Genomic DNA, 19,276 nt, shown 5'->3' with positions numbered 1-19,276 from the left:
TGTCTTGCATTTTAAGTTTGTTTTTTTTATCTTATGGAGCCCTGCACGTGACATTAAAAAAACCACAACCCTGAAATCAATAATTTGTGGCACTGAATTATTGAATTGAATAGAATTTTGTGACCACAAATTACTATTTTGTTGGCGCAAACTAGCATTTTGTCACCACAAGTCAGCATTTTGTGGGTGCAATTTGGTGTTATTTTTGGGGACACATTAATGAGGGAGCAAGAATCGAACATACGAATACACAATAAAATAAATAAACAACAATTAAAGAAAAAAATGTTTATGCCCTGTCCAGGGCTCCGTAGTTTTGGCTAAAGATGTCATAATCACAATTAAATAATAGCAGAGAATGCTTGTAGAATAGATCAAAAGATGATCAGAATTGGTTTTTGAGCAAGTATTTTCAAAACATTGTTTGAGCGACTACATCAGCTTAAAATGGGTGGGATGTTTCAAGGAGAATCCAGTAGTTTTTCAAAATAAAGCTTCCTTTCAATCATAAAAAATAAGGACCCCTGCAGGCTGGTATCACTCACCTAAATGTTTAAGGTTATAAATTCTGACCATAAGCTTTTATTTTAATAAAAGTGAAAGTAATTTTCCAACAACTGTAATTCAGGTCCCCCTAGAGGGGGCTTGATGCTATTACAAGTTAAAACTCTTTTTTTTTTTTTTTTTTTTTTTTTTTTTTTTTTTTTAATGTAAAGTTTTATTAATTGAGTTTTACAAAATTGTTTTCTCTTTGTTTTGTTTGGGTTTTCTTAAATTCCAGTCCTCTTTGGGGGTTAATACATTCATACTTGTAAAAATTGAAGAACCACTGATCTAGCTTCAATTTTCTCAAAACTACTGTCATCACTCATTATTTTTATTTAGTCAAAATACAGGTTGGGGATTTCAGATATTTGTAAAGATTGAACTTTATTATTAGATTAAGAGAACAATCAATCCTGAAATATCCACAATTCTCCAATTTCCGTTCAATTTTGACACATATGGAAGGTTCTAGTGTAGCTTTGGGCGGTACCGACCCACACTGACACGGAAGGTTAGCGGACGATTAAGCTCAGGTTTCTGAGGCGCAGTCGTTGTAAAAGATCTGGAAGTTCTTGTCCACATTCATCCTGCCTCTGAGGAACTTCTCCAGGTTCTTGAGAGGAACCTCAACCATGTGGTTATTGACCCGATCGTTGAGCCCGTAAGCCCCGAACACGGGGAACTTGTAGCGCACAAAGTAGGGCGCGTTCTGGTCGAATTCTGTGCAGCAGTAGGCCGACCACGTGTACTCGGGAACGGCCACGCGCTCCTGGTTGTTACGGCGGATGGTGTGACCCGACGTGGTGACTCCGGTTACCACGAAGGCTTTGCCGCGGCAGTAGTTGTTAAGGCGCCTTCGTATGAGGTCCTTGTGTTCGGCCCAGGGACCCAGGTTGAACTCCCGGATCTGGGGTACCACGTTGGTTAGGGTGTAGGTGGAGGCTTTGTCCAGAGGATCTGCCTGGTGTTCGTCTGGGTTCAGTTGGCCGCGCTCGTACTGAACGACGTCAGCGTAGTCTTCCAGAACCGCTTGAGTGTCCTCAAAGTTCATGTGCATTCCTGAAGACTGAGGGAAGGGCTCCATGTTGCTGCTGCTCTGGTCCGAGGCCAACTGTGGACAGGATAACAGTTCCATTTTCATATAAGAGACACTTTTTTATAGCTACATATCTCGTTTTAGACAAGCTATCACCCATTGACTTTGTAAGAAAATTGGACTGAGTGACCCCTCCCCACTGGTGTCCCAAACAGGAAGTACCTTCTGGCTCCAAAAAGCCAGTTTCCCATTACTGTCATTCTATTGGTCCGAATAACCATTCTTGGGTTCTTGATAACCCCCATTTTATTTATGATATTTTTCCTGTAGTTCGAGTTGATCAAGTTAAAAAATTGACCTATCAGATGCCTCGAAAAAAGTAGGTGGAGCCGGCTTGTCCTTACGTCCAATGTTTGACAGATTTTGTGTGGTCTGTTTTCCAGTGGTAGGGGTGTGGACTTCCTACAACTTTACAGTTGATTGGGGGGGAGTGGTTGCCATAGAAACGTCAACTCAGACTGACTGGAACCAATTACTAGTATTTGACGATGTCTGGTTCCAACGTGTATCGTGAAAAAACGGCGACTGAATTGAATTCATTTTGGTTGGAGCGAGAAGTAAACCGACTTTTAGGGGTGATATAGAAGCTGAGTCTAGAACTGAACGCAACAGACACGTGTTACGCCACATTGACCGGGCCGATGCGTGAAACGGACTAAACTGTTGTTTTCTTGTACAGCAAGAAAAATGAAAGTCTTTGAAGATACATTTTGATTTTGATGCTTATTTATCGAAAATGGATTTCACTTTCATTTCATACACATTAGCCATGTTAGAAGCGTCAGCGATACCTGTAACTCCCAACGTTGTTTGAAAGACGTAATAAAACAGATTAGCTACGTTTCCATGACGCAAATGTGCAAAACTTTACTGAAATTCTAGAAATGTCGAAAAAACTCAATTTTGAAATTACACTGTTTCCATTAAATCGTTACCATGCAAATAAAACCAGCTCACATGATACGTCATTCAAAAATACGCTAACGGATGTACACAATACTTTGATTGACAGCAGATTCTTTAAAATTTCTGCCACGGCACTAGCGCTCATCATCATCTATCAAAGGAGACTTCAGCGTGGGAGTGGCTACGGATGAAGGGATTATGGGAAATGGTGGTTGATGATTTTGCAGAGGTGCTGTGGATCCAACAATTCCGTATGACACACTCAACTTTTGATGAGCTCTGTGACTCTGTGGGACCTCCTGTGGCGCCCGCCGTGCAGCGACCAAGACAGCCAGTTCCTACCAAGAAGCAAATCGCCATCCGGTTGTTGGACATGTGACTTTAATTCTAAAAGAAAGTGTTTTCATTGAAGTTTTGTGAAATATGTCAGTATCGGTTCAAAAACCCCCTCCTCCTAGCCCAAAAACATTTTTTCGATAAATGCGAGTTTTTTTCAAAATTGTCAAATCCAATTTGCGCAATTTCATAAACAATGGAAACGCATCTAATGATACCATTCAGACTGACATAACTGTGACCACGCTAACTCCCAACCTTGTTGATTACACGCAAAAAACAAACAGTGTGACCCTGTTGCTCGTGTTAGCATGTCCACAGTATCAATAACTCCCAACTTAGTTTGCAACTCGTAAAGCGTAAGCGACTGACATTTTGACAGAGCGCTGTGTTCCTCTGAAAGTCGCTTCAACATCAGTTAACACAACAAGAATGAATCCATAAATAAAGCGCTCTGGATTGTAATTTCCCCTTTTAACAACAGCATAATTTATTTATTTTTTTCAAAGGACGAATCGTTCAACACACACAATGCATTGTGGTCTATATTTGCTGATCTAGTGAGCATCGGTGCACACTGGTTTTTTGGAAATATACAGGTCACTGGATTTTGGAATTGTAGATTCGGACACCTGGAAAATTGGTGAACGCCTCATATGGTGCTGTAACTGGGGAGTCGTGTGGGAATTCTGACACAACCGTAGACTTTTCGGTTGTTCTTTGTTTTTAGTACCTGTTGTGTTTGATGAAATGTGCTGCATTTTCCTGTTGGATTCAAGGAAACTGTCCAATTTTATTACCGAAATTATTTTTTGATCGAGCCCAAACCCACCTGAGGTTCAAACATCCACGGAAAGTCCACCTTCTTTTCCCCGTCTGTCTTCTTGAACACATAGGCAGAGTAGACAGGGATGTGCCGGCGTGTGTCGTACAGAGTGACGTAGCGCGGTTGATCCTCGTACCTCTGGCAGATCTTCTTGAAGGCTTTGATGAAGTAGCCCCGCGGCGGGGTGCCCATGAACAGAGAGTCTTTGCAGCGCTCCACATGGTTGAAATCCCCCACGACGCCTGTCTGGACGCCCTGCAGGACCACACAGCTCAGGATGGTGAGAAGCAAGGCAGCAGCGCCGCTTACAGATCCAGGTTCCATCGCTGCAGTTTAGTTGCTCTCAGCCGCACTGCTGTACCTGCAAGTCCTTCTCAGCTCGATCACACCTAACATTTCCTTTCTGGCTCATCTGTGCTACAAGGAATATAATCTCCCATGATGGAGTCCTTTCCATATATTCAAATGGCTGCATAGATGGTTGCAGCAGCTCTAAATGAGTGAATGTTATCACTTTATCTGTGGCCTCATCCACGACTCTGACAAGCCATAGAGTAGACTCAATGGAAGCTGCTTCTGCGATACCTTCAGCTTCACCTTTATCCCGCATTTATCCTCCATGAAAGGAGCTCCATGGTGCACTTTCATTATAGGGACGTGTTTTTGTTATAGATGAAGCAGGAAGGGGTTTTTTGAACATCACAGTGTGAAAAAAGCCCCAACCCTTCATTCTTTTATCTTTCAAAGTAGCTCACCATTTTGGGGGGGTGGGGGGTTGTCACGAGGTTGCTGGAGCCTATCCTAGCTACTGTTAGGCGAAGGCAAGGTACACCCTGGACAGGTCACCAGTTGATCCCAGAGCCCTGATCTTCTAACAATCAAATCACGTTTGTTTGTTTTTTTTGTTTTTGCAGAAATTGCAGCATTTTAAGCTACGTTCACACCGCCCATGGCGACACCTGGTCAAGCCACCACTTCCGACAAAAGTCTATGTAAACACAAGTTTCGGGATTCCGCTTACAAACTCGCGTTCGCAAGTAGCGTCGCAGGTTTTTATGACCATTTCGGCCATTGGACAAGCGATGAACCAGGTCAAACTGACCAATCAGGGACTCAGATTTGGTGGTGACATTTGGATTTATCCGGTGAACCCAGACCAGCCGGACGATGTCTGCGTTTGTTTTTCAAATAAGGAATAAAATAAGATGATGGTAATCCATATCCGCCATTGAAAGGACCCCAGCAATGAACCGAAATGTTAACGTTTTGTGCCCAAATTGCGACATTTGCACCGCTTTTCACATTTCCCACCAAGTCTCTTCCAACTGTAGATTTCGGACGTTCTCTAGTAAACAAAACAAAACAAAAAAAGAAGGAGCCCCTCCCTGCTTGCCCAGTGTGAACATCATGTGTTAATGCCCAGTGTGTACGTAGTCTGTGATGGACTGATCAGTATAAGGCAAGGACAGCGAAAAAGTCACATCAAGAATATTTAAATTTATTCTTCAAAACATGTAGATGGGAAAAAATGGGCTCTTAAAAGAGGTCAAAGTAACAAAATCAACTCAAGCTTTAAATTTAACAGAAGACATCTGAACAGACAAACAAACTTGCTTAAACAGATCTACCTAATTGAGAACACATGGGAACATATATAGTGGCTGATCAGTTTACTCAGCTTAATGTAATACTTTATTAATTTTCATTACATTGTTGACATTTTCTATCACTTTCCATTTATTAGTTCATATATATATATATCTAAGGTTAATTTAGTGTTCAGATCTGACATAAAGCTGGACCGAAAAGACATGAAAGGAGAAAAACAGCCGAGCTTTTTATGAAAACAACATCATTAGTTTATAAATGAATTATGGGAGGATTTTTACTGTTGGTGCTGCACAAAATTAGGATAACACCAAATAGTTTCTGGAGTGATCCCAGGTGATTTTTGATATAGTTTTGAATGTTTTATCAATTTAAAAAAAATAAAGTAGATTCACAGAAACAGGTTTGTAAAATCTGAACTCCTCTTCAATATGATTCATAAGGACCTTTGCTTACTTCACTTAAATTTAGAAAAAGTGAAACTGCAGGAAAACTTTCCACTTTTGATCATGATAATAAGTTACCAACAAGGTTTTGGTTGCCTTTACTTTTTCTTTTCTGAATGTTCTTAATGTTTAGGGGGGAAAGGAAGAGGGGCGGGGTACACAAGCGCATGATTGGTCTGCTGTGGTCATTACTGAAGCTCAATGGGAGTCCACTATGTTATGTTTTGTGAATGTAATATTAAAAATGTCTCAGATGTCTCAAAGTTGGACTTTCAATCAAATGGGGAAGTAATAGATTGAGGATGATTAATTAGTGATTGCAGCTAATTAATGACTAATGAACTTTTTATGGTGGTTTTTAGATGACTTTCGGGCTGAAAAACCATGACTATCTGGCAACACTGCACATGAATTTATCACCACAGCTGTGCAGAAAGTGAGCAGCTGTCTGTTACATTCAGACTCCTGTAGTTGTAGGTCGATGTGCAAATTCTTCTTATCTTTTGCAAGGGAATCAAATGGGGCAGAAAGAAAAAGCTCTTTATGACTTTTTATCATGCAAATGATTTTTTTTTCCGTATTGTAAACCAATGAGGTTGAGCTAAAATGTGCCTGTGGAAGATCCATAAACGAAGAAAAAAATGTCTTGAAGAATCAGGTAAAAAAAAGAGGTGTGCAAATAATCCACACATGGTTTAGTTAGCATTTTTGCTGTACTTTGCTTTTTTCTTTTATGTCTTTTTGTTAAAATTTCCACCTTATTTTTCCAATTTTTTTTTTATATCTTTAAAGACACAAGAACTATTTTTTAGAACTTCGATTAGATTCTTTAGCTTGATTTCTATTATTATGAAAATGAGGGTGCAGTTTAAAGACCCCCTTCAATGAAAATGGTGTTTGTCACACGTTCTAGTAGCATTTTTCTCACGATGAAGGCTATATATAAGGAAAACGTGAGCTTAGAATTAGATTTCATGCAATTCTTCATTTAAAGTGTTGTGATATGGGGGGAAAAACCATGTTGATTGAAAAAGATTGTATTAGTGATGTAGAAGCCACAATCTCCTTGCATCCACTTGGAGACAAAAGGATCCATGTACATGCCGGTATCTGGCTCAAAACTGTACGACTGCATAGCTCCAAAGTTGCTCAACATTTTTGTTGCACTGGTAATGCTAGATTGGGGCTGTAAGCTAGCGGGAAGCACATAAAAATGGATGGGTGAAGGGAAAGGGGGTCGGGGATGCACCGTGCCAACGACCCAGCTCACAAGCCAGAAATGAATTTCTAATGAACTCCTGTCACCTTTCAGAAACTATGTTCTAGAAAAAGACATGGCATTAAAAAATATTTTTCCCTCAAATTAATAATTTGTGGTCAAAATTTTGTATTTTGAGACCACAATTTGGCATTTTGTGGGCACAAATAAGCATTTTGCTGAGGGCCTTTGAGAGCAAAAGCAGAAAATAACCATTGGTAGGTTTAAACCACATGAAATATGAAGCGCTACATAAATGAAGAAAAATGCGAAACAAAAAATATGAGTGGAAATAGAGAAAGCATTTGAAACAAATTAACCTAAAATTGAAAAGCAGGGAAAAACTAGCAGTGGCTGCATATCCGGAAGAAAAAGAAGGGTTGAATGCTATATTACTGAATGAAAATGACACTTAAAGAGTAATAATTGGCAAAAAAAAAAAAAAAAAAGAAAAGAAAGAAAAAATCAAATTTGGCTATAAATAAAGTGGAGACAGCACAATAATAAAAAAGATATGTTTGGGAGAAATGCAGCCGCTGGGTTTCAAAACGGTCGAAATTGTGTCACGTGTCATGCCACTACGCCACCAACCAGGTACACTTGACAGGACATGTAATTCATATAATCCTGGAAAATCTTGAAAGGGTTTCAAGGACCAAAAGCTGAAAGAGCTAAACATTTTAATAGTTGAATGGTTAAAATAGCTGAAACTTTGTAGAAGGAGTTAAGCTGTAAAAACTGGCGGAAGATACTATAATAAAGAAAGAGAAACGGGGAAACAATGCTTTATAGCATTCAACCAATAAGGAGTTTAATCTGTAACATTCACATGAAAATGGGTGAATAAAACTAGAAGCCCCCCACTTATTTAATTTGTTATATTTTGTTTTTATTGTAACATTGTTTTTCATTTCATAATCTTTCTGTTATAAGTTCACAAATCTTGATGACATCATGTGTAGTTTTGCGCAGAAACACAATTTGCTCCTCATCTGTTTTTTGGTGGGACACAGTCGCCAGCAAATATCTGGAAGTTCTTGCTGACGAAGGTCGTCTTCTCGAGGAAGTCCTTCAGCTTCTGGACGGACATTTCCACCACGTTGTTGTTTTCCTCCACATTTAGGGCGTAGTGTGCGAAAGAAGGGAATTTGTGGCGCTCACCGAACGGCGTGTTTTGGTCGTAGTCGGCGCAGCAGTAGGCCGACCACACATACTTGGGCACCGCAATGCGATCCATGTTGTCCCGGCGGATCCTCTTTCCAGACGTGGTGACGCCGGTCACGATGTAAGCTGTGCCGCGGCAGTAGTTGTTCAACCTTTTACGGACGATGTGCTCCTGTCTGCTCCAGACTATGTTGGTGAAAACGGGCACCATGGGAACTACGTTGGTGAGGGTGTAGGTGGAGGCTTTGTCGTCGAGCTCGTCCTGATGCTCGTCTGGGTTCAGGGTTCCCCGCTCGTAATGTATGGCGTTGGTGTAATCCTCCAGGATCGCTTGGGAGTCCTCAAAGTTCAAGTGCATGATTCTGCGCGGGAAGGGCTGCATCTCATCTGTTTCGGAAAGCGTTGACAGCTGTGCAAATAGAAAAGCACGTTTAAACAGCTGGATAAAACAAAGCATGAGCATGAGAAACACTATAAGGTAAAAATCTATAATCAGTAAAACGCTCCTCATATTAGACCCTTTTATATCGGTGCTGTTGCCGGCAACAGCAAAATTACACACACTCCTTGAACTACCATAACTTTTCCACTGATGTAACTGTTTACGCAATTAACATAATTTCAACTATGGAATATTATCAGTATAGTCGATATTGTGTAAAAGGGAAAGAGTTACATTACTTATAAAAATTTAAAATTTGTGGCTACAGCAAATAACACGTTTTTTAAAGTACCATATCTCTTTGACCAATTACGCAATAACTCCAACGGATTCTGACGCAGAGAGAACATTAGCCATGTTAGAAGCGTCAGCGATACCTGTAACTCCCAACGTTGTTTGAAAGACGTAATAAAACAGATTAGCTACGTTTCCATGACGCAAATGTGCAAAACTTTACTGAAATTCTAGAAATGTCGAAAAAACTCAATTTTGAAATTACACTGTTTCCATTAAATCGTTACCATGCAAATAAAACCAGCTCACATGATACGTCATTCAAAAATACGCTAACGGATGTACACAATACTTTGATTGACAGCAGATTCTTTAAAATTTCTGCCACGGCACTAGCGCTCATCATCATCTATCAAAGGAGACTTCAGCGTGGGAGTGGCTACGGATGAAGGGATTATGGGAAATGGTGGTTGATGATTTTGCAGAGGTGCTGTGGATCCAACAATTCCGTATGACACACTCAACTTTTGATGAGCTCTGTGACTCTGTGGGACCTCCTGTGGCGCCCGCCGTGCAGCGACCAAGACAGCCAGTTCCTACCAAGAAGCAAATCGCCATCCGGTTGTTGGACATGTGACTTTAATTCTAAAAGAAAGTGTTTTCATTGAAGTTTTGTGAAATATGTCAGTATCGGTTCAAAAACCCCCTCCTCCTAGCCCAAAAACATTTTTTCGATAAATGCGAGTTTTTTTCAAAATTGTCAAATCCAATTTGCGCAATTTCATAAACAATGGAAACGCATCTAATGATACCATTCAGACTGACATAACTGTGACCACGCTAACTCCCAACCTTGTTGATTACACGCAAAAAACAAACAGTGTGACCCTGTTGCTCGTGTTAGCATGTCCACAGTATCAATAACTCCCAACTTAGTTTGCAACTCGTAAAGCGTAAGCGACTGACATTTTGACAGAGCGCTGTGTTCCTCTGAAAGTCGCTTCAACATCAGTTAACACAACAAGAATGAATCCATAAATAAAGCGCTCTGGATTGTAATTTCCCCTTTTAACAACAGCATAATTTATTTATTTTTTTCAAAGGACGAATCGTTCAACACACACAATGCATTGTGGTCTATATTTGCTGATCTAGTGAGCATCGGTGCACACTGGTTTTTTGGAAATATACAGGTCACTGGATTTTGGAATTGTAGATTCGGACACCTGGAAAATTGGTGAACGCCTCATATGGTGCTGTAACTGGGGAGTCGTGTGGGAATTCTGACACAACCGTAGACTTTTCGGTTGTTCTTTGTTTTTAGTACCTGTTGTGTTTGATGAAATGTGCTGCATTTTCCTGTTGGATTCAAGGAAACTGTCCAATTTTATTACCGAAATTATTTTTTGATCGAGCCCAAACCCACCTGAGGTTCAAACATCCACGGAAAGTCCACCTTCTTTTCCCCGTCTGTCTTCTTGAACACATAGGCAGAGTAGACAGGGATGTGCCGGCGTGTGTCGTACAGAGTGACGTAGCGCGGTTGATCCTCGTACCTCTGGCAGATCTTCTTGAAGGCTTTGATGAAGTAGCCCCGCGGCGGGGTGCCCATGAACAGAGAGTCTTTGCAGCGCTCCACATGGTTGAAATCCCCCACGACGCCTGTCTGGACGCCCTGCAGGACCACACAGCTCAGGATGGTGAGAAGCAAGGCAGCAGCGCCGCTTACAGATCCAGGTTCCATCGCTGCAGTTTAGTTGCTCTCAGCCGCACTGCTGTACCTGCAAGTCCTTCTCAGCTCGATCACACCTAACATTTCCTTTCTGGCTCATCTGTGCTACAAGGAATATAATCTCCCATGATGGAGTCCTTTCCATATATTCAAATGGCTGCATAGATGGTTGCAGCAGCTCTAAATGAGTGAATGTTATCACTTTATCTGTGGCCTCATCCACGACTCTGACAAGCCATAGAGTAGACTCAATGGAAGCTGCTTCTGCGATACCTTCAGCTTCACCTTTATCCCGCATTTATCCTCCATGAAAGGAGCTCCATGGTGCACTTTCATTATAGGGACGTGTTTTTGTTATAGATGAAGCAGGAAGGGGTTTTTTGAACATCACAGTGTGAAAAAAGCCCCAACCCTTCATTCTTTTATCTTTCAAAGTAGCTCACCATTTTGGGGGGGTGGGGGGTTGTCACGAGGTTGCTGGAGCCTATCCTAGCTACTGTTAGGCGAAGGCAAGGTACACCCTGGACAGGTCACCAGTTGATCCCAGAGCCCTGATCTTCTAACAATCAAATCACGTTTGTTTGTTTTTTTTGTTTTTGCAGAAATTGCAGCATTTTAAGCTACGTTCACACCGCCCATGGCGACACCTGGTCAAGCCACCACTTCCGACAAAAGTCTATGTAAACACAAGTTTCGGGATTCCGCTTACAAACTCGCGTTCGCAAGTAGCGTCGCAGGTTTTTATGACCATTTCGGCCATTGGACAAGCGATGAACCAGGTCAAACTGACCAATCAGGGACTCAGATTTGGTGGTGACATTTGGATTTATCCGGTGAACCCAGACCAGCCGGACGATGTCTGCGTTTGTTTTTCAAATAAGGAATAAAATAAGATGATGGTAATCCATATCCGCCATTGAAAGGACCCCAGCAATGAACCGAAATGTTAACGTTTTGTGCCCAAATTGCGACATTTGCACCGCTTTTCACATTTCCCACCAAGTCTCTTCCAACTGTAGATTTCGGACGTTCTCTAGTAAACAAAACAAAACAAAAAAAGAAGGAGCCCCTCCCTGCTTGCCCAGTGTGAACATCATGTGTTAATGCCCAGTGTGTACGTAGTCTGTGATGGACTGATCAGTATAAGGCAAGGACAGCGAAAAAGTCACATCAAGAATATTTAAATTTATTCTTCAAAACATGTAGATGGGAAAAAATGGGCTCTTAAAAGAGGTCAAAGTAACAAAATCAACTCAAGCTTTAAATTTAACAGAAGACATCTGAACAGACAAACAAACTTGCTTAAACAGATCTACCTAATTGAGAACACATGGGAACATATATAGTGGCTGATCAGTTTACTCAGCTTAATGTAATACTTTATTAATTTTCATTACATTGTTGACATTTTCTATCACTTTCCATTTATTAGTTCATATATATATATATCTAAGGTTAATTTAGTGTTCAGATCTGACATAAAGCTGGACCGAAAAGACATGAAAGGAGAAAAACAGCCGAGCTTTTTATGAAAACAACATCATTAGTTTATAAATGAATTATGGGAGGATTTTTACTGTTGGTGCTGCACAAAATTAGGATAACACCAAATAGTTTCTGGAGTGATCCCAGGTGATTTTTGATATAGTTTTGAATGTTTTATCAATTTAAAAAAAATAAAGTAGATTCACAGAAACAGGTTTGTAAAATCTGAACTCCTCTTCAATATGATTCATAAGGACCTTTGCTTACTTCACTTAAATTTAGAAAAAGTGAAACTGCAGGAAAACTTTCCACTTTTGATCATGATAATAAGTTACCAACAAGGTTTTGGTTGCCTTTACTTTTTCTTTTCTGAATGTTCTTAATGTTTAGGGGGGAAAGGAAGAGGGGCGGGGTACACAAGCGCATGATTGGTCTGCTGTGGTCATTACTGAAGCTCAATGGGAGTCCACTATGTTATGTTTTGTGAATGTAATATTAAAAATGTCTCAGATGTCTCAAAGTTGGACTTTCAATCAAATGGGGAAGTAATAGATTGAGGATGATTAATTAGTGATTGCAGCTAATTAATGACTAATGAACTTTTTATGGTGGTTTTTAGATGACTTTCGGGCTGAAAAACCATGACTATCTGGCAACACTGCACATGAATTTATCACCACAGCTGTGCAGAAAGTGAGCAGCTGTCTGTTACATTCAGACTCCTGTAGTTGTAGGTCGATGTGCAAATTCTTCTTATCTTTTGCAAGGGAATCAAATGGGGCAGAAAGAAAAAGCTCTTTATGACTTTTTATCATGCAAATGATTTTTTTTTCCGTATTGTAAACCAATGAGGTTGAGCTAAAATGTGCCTGTGGAAGATCCATAAACGAAGAAAAAAATGTCTTGAAGAATCAGGTAAAAAAAAGAGGTGTGCAAATAATCCACACATGGTTTAGTTAGCATTTTTGCTGTACTTTGCTTTTTTCTTTTATGTCTTTTTGTTAAAATTTCCACCTTATTTTTCCAATTTTTTTTTTATATCTTTAAAGACACAAGAACTATTTTTTAGAACTTCGATTAGATTCTTTAGCTTGATTTCTATTATTATGAAAATGAGGGTGCAGTTTAAAGACCCCCTTCAATGAAAATGGTGTTTGTCACACGTTCTAGTAGCATTTTTCTCACGATGAAGGCTATATATAAGGAAAACGTGAGCTTAGAATTAGATTTCATGCAATTCTTCATTTAAAGTGTTGTGATATGGGGGGAAAAGCCATGTTGATTGAAAAAGATTGTATTAGTGATGTAGAAGCCACAATCTCCTTGCATCCACTTGGAGACAAAAGGATCCATGTACATGCCGGTATCTGGCTCAAAACTGTACGACTGCATAGCTCCAAAGTTGCTCAACATTTTTGTTGCACTGGTAATGCTAGATTGGGGCTGTAAGCTAGCGGGAAGCACATAAAAATGGATGGGTGAAGGGAAAGGGGGTCGGGGATGCACCGTGCCAACGACCCAGCTCACAAGCCAGAAATGAATTTCTAATGAACTCCTGTCACCTTTCAGAAACTATGTTCTAGAAAAAGACATGGCATTAAAAAATATTTTTCCCTCAAATTAATAATTTGTGGTCAAAATTTTGTATTTTGAGACCACAATTTGGCATTTTGTGGGCACAAATAAGCATTTTGCTGAGGGCCTTTGAGAGCAAAAGCAGAAAATAACCATTGGTAGGTTTAAACCACATGAAATATGAAGCGCTACATAAATGAAGAAAAATGCGAAACAAAAAATATGAGTGGAAATAGAGAAAGCATTTGAAACAAATTAACCTAAAATTGAAAAGCAGGGAAAAACTAGCAGTGGCTGCATATCCGGAAGAAAAAGAAGGGTTGAATGCTATATTACTGAATGAAAATGACACTTAAAGAGTAATAATTGGCAAAAAAAAAAAAAAAAAAGAAAAGAAAGAAAAAATCAAATTTGGCTATAAATAAAGTGGAGACAGCACAATAATAAAAAAGATATGTTTGGGAGAAATGCAGCCGCTGGGTTTCAAAACGGTCGAAATTGTGTCACGTGTCATGCCACTACGCCACCAACCAGGTACACTTGACAGGACATGTAATTCATATAATCCTGGAAAATCTTGAAAGGGTTTCAAGGACCAAAAGCTGAAAGAGCTAAACATTTTAATAGTTGAATGGTTAAAATAGCTGAAACTTTGTAGAAGGAGTTAAGCTGTAAAAACTGGCGGAAGATACTATAATAAAGAAAGAGAAACGGGGAAACAATGCTTTATAGCATTCAACCAATAAGGAGTTTAATCTGTAACATTCACATGAAAATGGGTGAATAAAACTAGAAGCCCCCCACTTATTTAATTTGTTATATTTTGTTTTTATTGTAACATTGTTTTTCATTTCATAATCTTTCTGTTATAAGTTCACAAATCTTGATGACATCATGTGTAGTTTTGCGCAGAAACACAATTTGCTCCTCATCTGTTTTTTGGTGGGACACAGTCGCCAGCAAATATCTGGAAGTTCTTGCTGACGAAGGTCGTCTTCTCGAGGAAGTCCTTCAGCTTCTGGACGGACATTTCCACCACGTTGTTGTTTTCCTCCACATTTAGGGCGTAGTGTGCGAAAGAAGGGAATTTGTGGCGCTCACCGAACGGCGTGTTTTGGTCGTAGTCGGCGCAGCAGTAGGCCGACCACACATACTTGGGCACCGCAATGCGATCCATGTTGTCCCGGCGGATCCTCTTTCCAGACGTGGTGACGCCGGTCACGATGTAAGCTGTGCCGCGGCAGTAGTTGTTCAACCTTTTACGGACGATGTGCTCCTGTCTGCTCCAGACTATGTTGGTGAAAACGGGCACCATGGGAACTACGTTGGTGAGGGTGTAGGTGGAGGCTTTGTCGTCGAGCTCGTCCTGATGCTCGTCTGGGTTCAGGGTTCCCCGCTCGTAATGTATGGCGTTGGTGTAATCCTCCAGGATCGCTTGGGAGTCCTCAAAGTTCAAGTGCATGATTCTGCGCGGGAAGGGCTGCATCTCATCTGTTTCGGAAAGCGTTGACAGCTGTGCAAATAGAAAAGCACGTTTAAACAGCTGGATAAAACAAAGCATGAGCATGAGAAACACTATAAGGTAAAAATCTATAATCAGTAAAACGCTCCTCATATTAGACCCTTTTATATCGGTGCTGTTGCCGGCAACAGCAAAATTACACACACTCCTTGAACTACCATAACTTTTCCACTGATGTAACTGTTTACGCAATTAACATAATTTCAACTATGGAATATTATCAGTATAGTCGATATTGTGTAAAAGGGAAAGAGTTACATTACTTATAAAAATTTAAAATTTGTGGCTACAGCAAATAACACGTTTTTTAAAGTACCATATCTCTTTGACCAATTACGCAATAACTCCAACGGATTCTGACGCAGAGAGAAGGGGCTTTCCGCAGATATTTAACACAAAGGCAAAGCCAACATGCTTTCCTCCGCTTCAGAATCAGTTGGAATTACGTTAATTGCATAAACGACTAAAGAGTTACTCGAGAAGATGTAAAATTCGTAGCTATAGCTCCAGTGTTAAATGGTTATTTCTAGCGTTGTCACTGGCGACGACAAGATAACACACGTTCTTTGAACTACCGATATTCTTTGACCGATTATGCAATAACTCAAATGGATTCTGACACAAAGAATAAGCCAACATGGTTTTTGCAGTTATACAAAAATCAGTTACCGCATATGCGATCTTCTTCCTCTTTCGGCTTCTCCCATCAGGGAACAAGTCGCATGGTATATTTGGCAATGTTTTACGCCGGATGCCCTTCCTGACGCAACCTTCTCAAACCGGGCTTGGAACCGGCACAAAGGTAGAGAAGGGAACAGGGAGCAGCCCGGAGTCGAACCCTGGTTTCACGGACGGAAGGCGCCGCAAACCAGCACGAGCTAAACCAACTCCCCAATTGACCTAAACTGGCTCCCAATAACTAAGACGCCACTGGGAACACTTTTGTCTTCTTCCTCTTAGTTACCGCATTTGCGATACAAACACTTTATGTGTCATTTCGCACTTTGTGTTGCTTTTTGGCGTAAAGCCACTTTTTTCTATGAGTCAGAATAATTTGGTTCACGTTTATGATGAAAACACTGTAATACTTTAAAGTGTTGCGTCTTACAGCAAAGCTACTATTCTCACTTCAAAATCCATTACTTTTATTGCGTCAATGGTTCAAAAGTTTCGGTAATTCAAATAAGATCAAGCCTGGAGCTAAAGCTACTGGTTGTCAAGCTTAGACTTTTCCAGCTTTCCTTACCTGAGGTTCGTACATCCATGGGACGTCCACACATCTCTCCCCATCCGTACGCTTAAAAGTGTAGGCAGAGTACACGGGTATACGAAAGCCAATGTGGTACAGAGTCACATAACGGGCTTTCTTGTTGTAAAATTGGCAAATATATCGCACAGGGTGGTGCTCCAGTCCTCTCGGTGGTGTTTCCATGTAAAAGAATGCTTTGCACTCGGGAGACAGCTCTTTTTCCACCCTGCATCTCGCCGCCGACATCAGTGTGCTAAGAAACACAAAGCTAAGGTGTAAACCCAATGCCATCCTCTACAGGAGTCTTCTCGCGAATAGTCCTCTATAGTGAGCCGAGTTAGGTGTAGACTTTACGTCTGCCGGTGGAGCTCAGTGGAGCAGCTATCGCAGGTAATCATGGTTCAGTATGCAAAGCGACTGAGGTAGTACCTCACACCGCGGTTGATCCACCCACAGACAGAACAGCCGGAGCACTCCTCAGGCACAAGTTATAAAAGAAACTATTTTTACCTGGTCTAGGAGGTCAACACCAATCAGGCAGGAAAAGACAAAAATACTCGCACCCTTGTTGAAATAAAATTAGCTTTAACACTTTTGAGAGTGGACCAAAGAAACGATTGGAAAAACTATTTATTCCTGAAACAAGCGGAACGTCAGAGGGAAAACAGTTAAAAAGAAACAATCGATGGTTAATTAACGGTCACTTATATTAACCCTTTAACACTTGAGCTGTCACCAACGAAGCAAAATAACACACATTTTGTACTGCCGTAACTCTTTAGGTGGTTTCTCAATTAACGTATTTCCAACAGATTCTGACACAAATTCAGCTTAACGTTGCTTTTCTCAGCTTCAGGATCTGTTGCAAATTATGTTAATTGTGTAAACAGCTAAAGAATTACCGGAGTTCAAAGGATGTCATCACTGTTGACAGCGTTAAGGGATTAAACATTAATCCAGTTGCACCTCTTCTTTTTTAGATCTTCCTTGAGACTAAATGGATTATTAGACTGGATATTGCATAACTATTATGATACATTTTGTTTTCAGAGATGCAACTTATCTTATCCCTTGTGCTATCTTAGATGACCCCACCCTTACATTGACGTGTTCTCCCTACCATGAAAAGGCTGGATAAAGGTGGAAAGATTTCATGTAATCCATGGACACCAGTGAAGATCACAAATCATTGAAGAAAAAAGGTTCAGCCCACTGTCTAGTGGTTCTAGATGACCCAACTCCCAATGTTAAAGTGCCTAGGATAGCACAAGGGTTACTGCAGTGTTTACCAGTCCCATTTACAGTTCATAACCAACTGCAAGACAATGACACATCACTATCAACTGTATTAACAAACAGCATGGCCTTCTCCTTCCACTGGGAGGCAGTACCATTGGTGCATTTTTATTGTAATCTTTGGCTGGATCACTGCCGCCTTCACACCCACTTTCAATTTGCCCAAATGCCCCAACAGAGCTTGGGAGGAAAGACGCAAAGTTGGAGACTAACCAAACTGCCATCGTTATATGTCTTCAAGGCCAAACTCACAGAAACAGTCAATTCCACTAAATTCTTTAATTGTTTCACTTGATCTCTGATTTAACTGTTTTTTATGATTCATTGTTTTATGGTTTTTTTGGCTGTTATGTTTTTATTATCCTAGTATTGTCCAAGAAAGAAAGAAATCTGTTCTTCTTATTTGACCCTAAAACCTCTAAAGGTCAAGTAGCCAAAGGTTGTTGCCACATTTCTACAATGGCTTAAAACGTAATTTCGCCAATCAGAATCAAGAATCAAGAAATTAATGTTCTTAGACAGTACTGGGGGCCGCCTATTATTGGTTTTAATGATGGGAGTCACGATAAGGGAGAAATTTGAACGCAGAGCGCATTTGGCCCACGAGCCGGGCTTTGGACATGCCTGTTTTAATGTGTCTTTGAGTTAGTTATAAACTGAACTGACTAGCTTGGATTCTCTTCCAAAAGAGGTTTTTAATCTCAATTGGAAAATCCTGGTTAAATAAAGGTTACCGTAATAGTAATGATAATTATGATTACCATAAAATATTTATTAAAAGACTTATGTAATGCTTTTCTTAAGCCTTTCAGAGTAAACTATATCCATATTTATGCTTTGGCACACTAAGGAATGATTTTTTTTTAAATGAAATATGAGTTATTTTCTTACTACCCGGAAGTAAGATGACTCCATCTCTGAGGCTCCGCCTGTTGCTCCTTGTGGGTGTCGCCCATTTCATGAAGTCAACCCAGAGCCGGCCTTGGTATCGTATCTCCATTTCGCCCGCGAAAACAAAAAACATCCAAAAGATGGATGCGCTTGTTGTGCATATGAAAGGAAAGGGTTTTTGCTGCTCACCGCTAGCTCCGCAGGGAAAGTGGTTGTGTGTTAGCCTGACTATACACCTGACTATCGCCAGACTCTTCCTGGAAGGGGCTGTTCCCCGCGTCCATATGTATGAATGTGGGTCATGTTCTGGGATTGGGAGGGGTTGGTGTTCAGTGCACAGGTCTTCATGCTCAGAAATGCATGAATGGAGCAAAATAACGCTTTGGGGGTGTTTGTTGCGAGGAACTACCATTATATAACAATTTAAAGCTCAAAAAAGCTGATTTTGCATCATGGTTTTAAATGTACTTTTTTTTCTTTCAGTTACAGTCAATCCTACAAAGATGATCTCAATTTGTTGTTATATTGATGGTATTTTACCATGAAGAAATGGATAAAACTAAAGCCATGAGATTTAAGAAAGAGTTTGGATAATTATAGAAAATGAGGAATTTCTAGCTGACGAATTTGACTCAAAAACACACAAAAAACATTTTAAATTGGT

The 19,276-nt window shown here is 40.3% G+C and overlaps 3 protein-coding genes across 3 annotated transcripts; all 3 read right to left on the bottom strand.

The window, feature by feature from the left end:
- Positions 1-911: 911 nt before the first annotated feature.
- LOC101158726 (endonuclease domain-containing 1 protein-like) lies at positions 912-4,338 on the bottom strand. Its single transcript, XM_004079721.5, has 2 exons — positions 3,717-4,338; positions 912-1,657 (listed from the first exon to the last, which is right to left on the bottom strand). The coding sequence occupies exons 1-2, from the start codon at positions 4,032-4,034 to the stop codon at positions 1,076-1,078; spliced, it is 900 nt and encodes a 299-aa protein (XP_004079769.1). The 5' UTR covers positions 4,035-4,338; the 3' UTR covers positions 912-1,075.
- A 3,469-nt stretch (positions 4,339-7,807) lies between these two features.
- LOC111949307 (endonuclease domain-containing 1 protein-like) lies at positions 7,808-8,724 on the bottom strand. The gene has a single exon (XM_023966281.2). The coding sequence runs from the start codon at positions 8,695-8,697 to the stop codon at positions 8,011-8,013; it is 687 nt and encodes a 228-aa protein (XP_023822049.1). The 5' UTR covers positions 8,698-8,724; the 3' UTR covers positions 7,808-8,010.
- A 5,660-nt stretch (positions 8,725-14,384) lies between these two features.
- Positions 14,385-16,843, bottom strand: LOC101158975 (endonuclease domain-containing 1 protein-like). The gene is made up of 2 exons (XM_004079722.5): positions 16,423-16,843; positions 14,385-15,167 (listed from the first exon to the last, which is right to left on the bottom strand). The coding sequence occupies exons 1-2, from the start codon at positions 16,714-16,716 to the stop codon at positions 14,583-14,585; spliced, it is 879 nt and encodes a 292-aa protein (XP_004079770.2). The 5' UTR covers positions 16,717-16,843; the 3' UTR covers positions 14,385-14,582.
- Between the last annotated feature and the right edge of the window lie 2,433 nt (positions 16,844-19,276).

Source organism: Oryzias latipes, chromosome 18, assembly GCF_053564925.1.
Source record: "Oryzias latipes strain Hd-rR chromosome 18, Olatipes_Hd-rR_3.1".
In the NCBI taxonomy this organism is placed as follows: Eukaryota; Metazoa; Chordata; class Actinopteri; order Beloniformes; family Adrianichthyidae; genus Oryzias; species Oryzias latipes.
Note: the sequence above shows the minus strand (reverse complement) of the source record. Positions and strands in the feature narration are given on the sequence as shown.

Coding starts and splice junctions, on each gene's coding strand:
- LOC101158726 (XM_004079721.5), bottom strand. CDS start 4,034: ATGGAACCTGGATCTGTAAGCGGCGCTGCTGCCTTGCTTCTCACCATC. Junction 1,658..3,716: donor CGTGGATGTTTGAACCTCAG/GTGGGTTTGGGC, acceptor TCCTGTCCACAG/TTGGCCTCGGACCAGAGCAG.
- LOC111949307 (XM_023966281.2), bottom strand. CDS start 8,697: ATGAGGAGCGTTTTACTGATTATAGATTTTTACCTTATAGTGTTTCTC.
- LOC101158975 (XM_004079722.5), bottom strand. CDS start 16,716: ATGGCATTGGGTTTACACCTTAGCTTTGTGTTTCTTAGCACACTGATG. Junction 15,168..16,422: donor CATGGATGTACGAACCTCAG/GTAAGGAAAGCT, acceptor CTATTTGCACAG/CTGTCAACGCTTTCCGAAAC.